We start from the raw sequence: 2,596 nt of genomic DNA, 5'->3' as shown, positions 1-2,596 counted from the left end.
CAAAATCATTTCTCAAATCCATCACATGGATAATTTTTCATAGTTGTAAACACAAACATGTCTGCATTGCAAACGGAAATTTACAGATATCCATACAATTAAACAGCATAAACAAAATACGTTTTTTGGTATTTCTTAGTCATCAATTATTTAATTTGCTGAATGTATTAACTATCAATCATCGTGTTTACTTAAGTTAACATGCATGCAAAATAAGGTCCTCACGGATATAAAAGGATTGCATATTCGACGATTCAGCACAGGCATTTGCCAGTCCGGTGGCAACATTTCTGATCCTACTTCAAAATTTACTTGACATCGTTGTCATCCAGGTAAGTGATTGTATGCGACATACAAAATAGTGTTCGTAATAACGTATATAGCATGCATGGTTCTTTTAACTTATATCATGCTTACAATTTTTGAATGTGGAGACATGACCTTGTACACATTTGAATTATCATCTCTGGATGCAAGATACGTTTCAGTTATAGTAATGGTCACCTATTCTTGTTTTTCCTCTGTTAGCAGCATTCAAGTCTTTTTGGGAGAACATACAAAGGGCCTCTAAATTTGGCTGTATATCAATTTTACATAGCAGCTAACTACGAAACAGTTTAATTTTGTAACGAAAACAATATGTTCTACAAGAAGAACCACATTATTGGTAATATATGAATATTCATATTGTCTTTAAGAGATATACATATATATGACAACCAATCTTTACAATTAATTAATTTGTTTTAATTTCATGTGTAGACAAATAGATGATATAAAATATATTACTCATAGAACCGAACCGAAAAAAGTGATCCTAAATCCAAATCATGTTTTATTTAAATATCCTGTTTGAAAATTATTTTGTTGTCCACTAGGGTATCATTCTTCATACTGCCTAACATCACGAAACGTTGTGGCAATCATTCACATAGCGGACCTTTCCATGGTTTGATCTAAGTTATTACACTGCGTCACACAAAATAACAATTCACTGTCAGGTGAATTTACTCTCTTTTACGTCATATTTAGAGTTAATTTATCGCAAGATAGAACGTAGAATAAAACTGAATCATTGTTGTAAGTCACTTTAGAAAACACCATTAAGTTTCCATTTAAAGGTCATGCGGCCTTTCGCAACCATCGCCTTTATTCCTTTTTCAAGATAATGTATACGAACAGCTCACACAAATACTTCAAGCATCACAGTATTACAAATCTGGATATGAATGTGCGTTTCCATAAGACGTTGCACAGTCAATCGCCCTAAAGCGCCACTCCTAAACTTGGAACGTATATATTTTGCAATCTGGAGACGGTATAGGATGTACTTTATTTACAAATCAAAGGTTGCCAGTGAAATCCCGTATGAGCGACAGCCTAATCTTCAAAATTAAAACTTTATTTATTTTCTCGTTTCCAGTGTACAATTGAAACTTTTGTCACCACCGTACAATTCAAATAATATGCATTCACGCCCGGTCTTTATTCATTGAAAATGTCAGAAAATGTAACATCAACTTGCTTTCTGTTTACCGTCTAAACTACGCTCCCATACAAAACATTAAATGCTAACTGTTATTTTCTGAACTTACTTTTCATTTGCAGAGGAAAATGAAGGCCGTAATTGTTCTTGTAGCCTGCTTAGTAGGTGCTGCCATTGCTACCTATCCGTTCGGTGGCGGATATGGCAGTTATGGTGGATATGGAGGTTATGGTGGCAACGGCGGATATGGTGGCTATGGATGGTATCCTGGATATGGTGGATATGGAGGGTATCATGGACATGGTGGATATGGAGGTTATGGTGGTTATGGAGGTTATGGCGGATATGGTGGATATGGAGGATATTTAGGATATGGTGGATATGGTGGATACGGCTTGGGATTAGCTGGTGGATATGGTGGATACGGATCGTACTTCGGTGCTGGACTCGGTCCTGGATTCCACTGGGGACTTGGACACCACTTTCCTAAGTTTGGTTACGGTTACAGTAGACACCATAAAAAGTAAGAATAAATATTATTCATCCTTGATAAGTCTGTTACATGTTACAGTATGACGACATTTTTACAATTTAACCATTAGCTTATCCACTTCATTTCTACTGACTCATTACATGTCTTTGCGCTTACAATTCGAAGTAGCCAAAACGTCGTTTCGTCAAGATAAATATCAATATTTTATCAATGTTGTATTGTTTGGGCAAGTCGGCTTGCGAAAATGCTCTAAATTTGTTCCTTTTTACAGATATTAAGACAAACAAAATGATCCAAGGACTGACAAGAGAGCGAAAGGAATATGACTCCATATCTCGATTACTAGATTAGTAGTATTTGTACATACTACATCAATAAACATATTTGATCGAAGACACTAAATTGGCTTTATCACTATTTTATTTCGATTATCTCACTTCCTCTGTCTGTCAGTCAGTATGTCTGTCTGTCTCTGTCTCTCTCTGACACACACAATTATAATATTGCCATTAGTTTATAGTCTACTTTGACTGCAAGTGAGATGAAAGTACTGCCAAATGTTTTAAAGTGAACGATTCTTGGGACTCAATCAGTGAGTGAAATATTTAAGTAAATGT

The 2,596-nt window shown here is 35.4% G+C and overlaps 1 protein-coding gene across 1 annotated transcript; it reads left to right on the top strand.

The window, feature by feature from the left end:
• Nucleotides 1-253: 253 nt before the first annotated feature.
• Nucleotides 254-2,381, top strand: LOC149770922 (uncharacterized). Its single transcript, XM_089948976.1, has 3 exons — nt 254-332; nt 1,609-2,009; nt 2,251-2,381. Exons 2-3 carry the CDS (start codon nt 1,615-1,617, stop codon nt 2,255-2,257), a joined length of 402 nt encoding a protein of 133 aa, XP_089805102.1. The 5' UTR covers nt 254-332; nt 1,609-1,614; the 3' UTR covers nt 2,258-2,381.
• Nucleotides 2,382-2,596: the final 215 nt, after the last annotated feature.

Source organism: Sinohyriopsis cumingii, unplaced genomic scaffold (assembly GCF_028554795.1).
Source record: "Sinohyriopsis cumingii isolate HCF-2022 unplaced genomic scaffold, ASM2855479v2 utg002203l, whole genome shotgun sequence".
Classification (NCBI taxonomy): Eukaryota; Metazoa; Mollusca; class Bivalvia; order Unionida; family Unionidae; genus Sinohyriopsis; species Sinohyriopsis cumingii.
The sequence above is the reverse complement of the archived record's forward strand: the minus strand, read 5'-3'. Positions and strand labels throughout refer to the sequence as shown.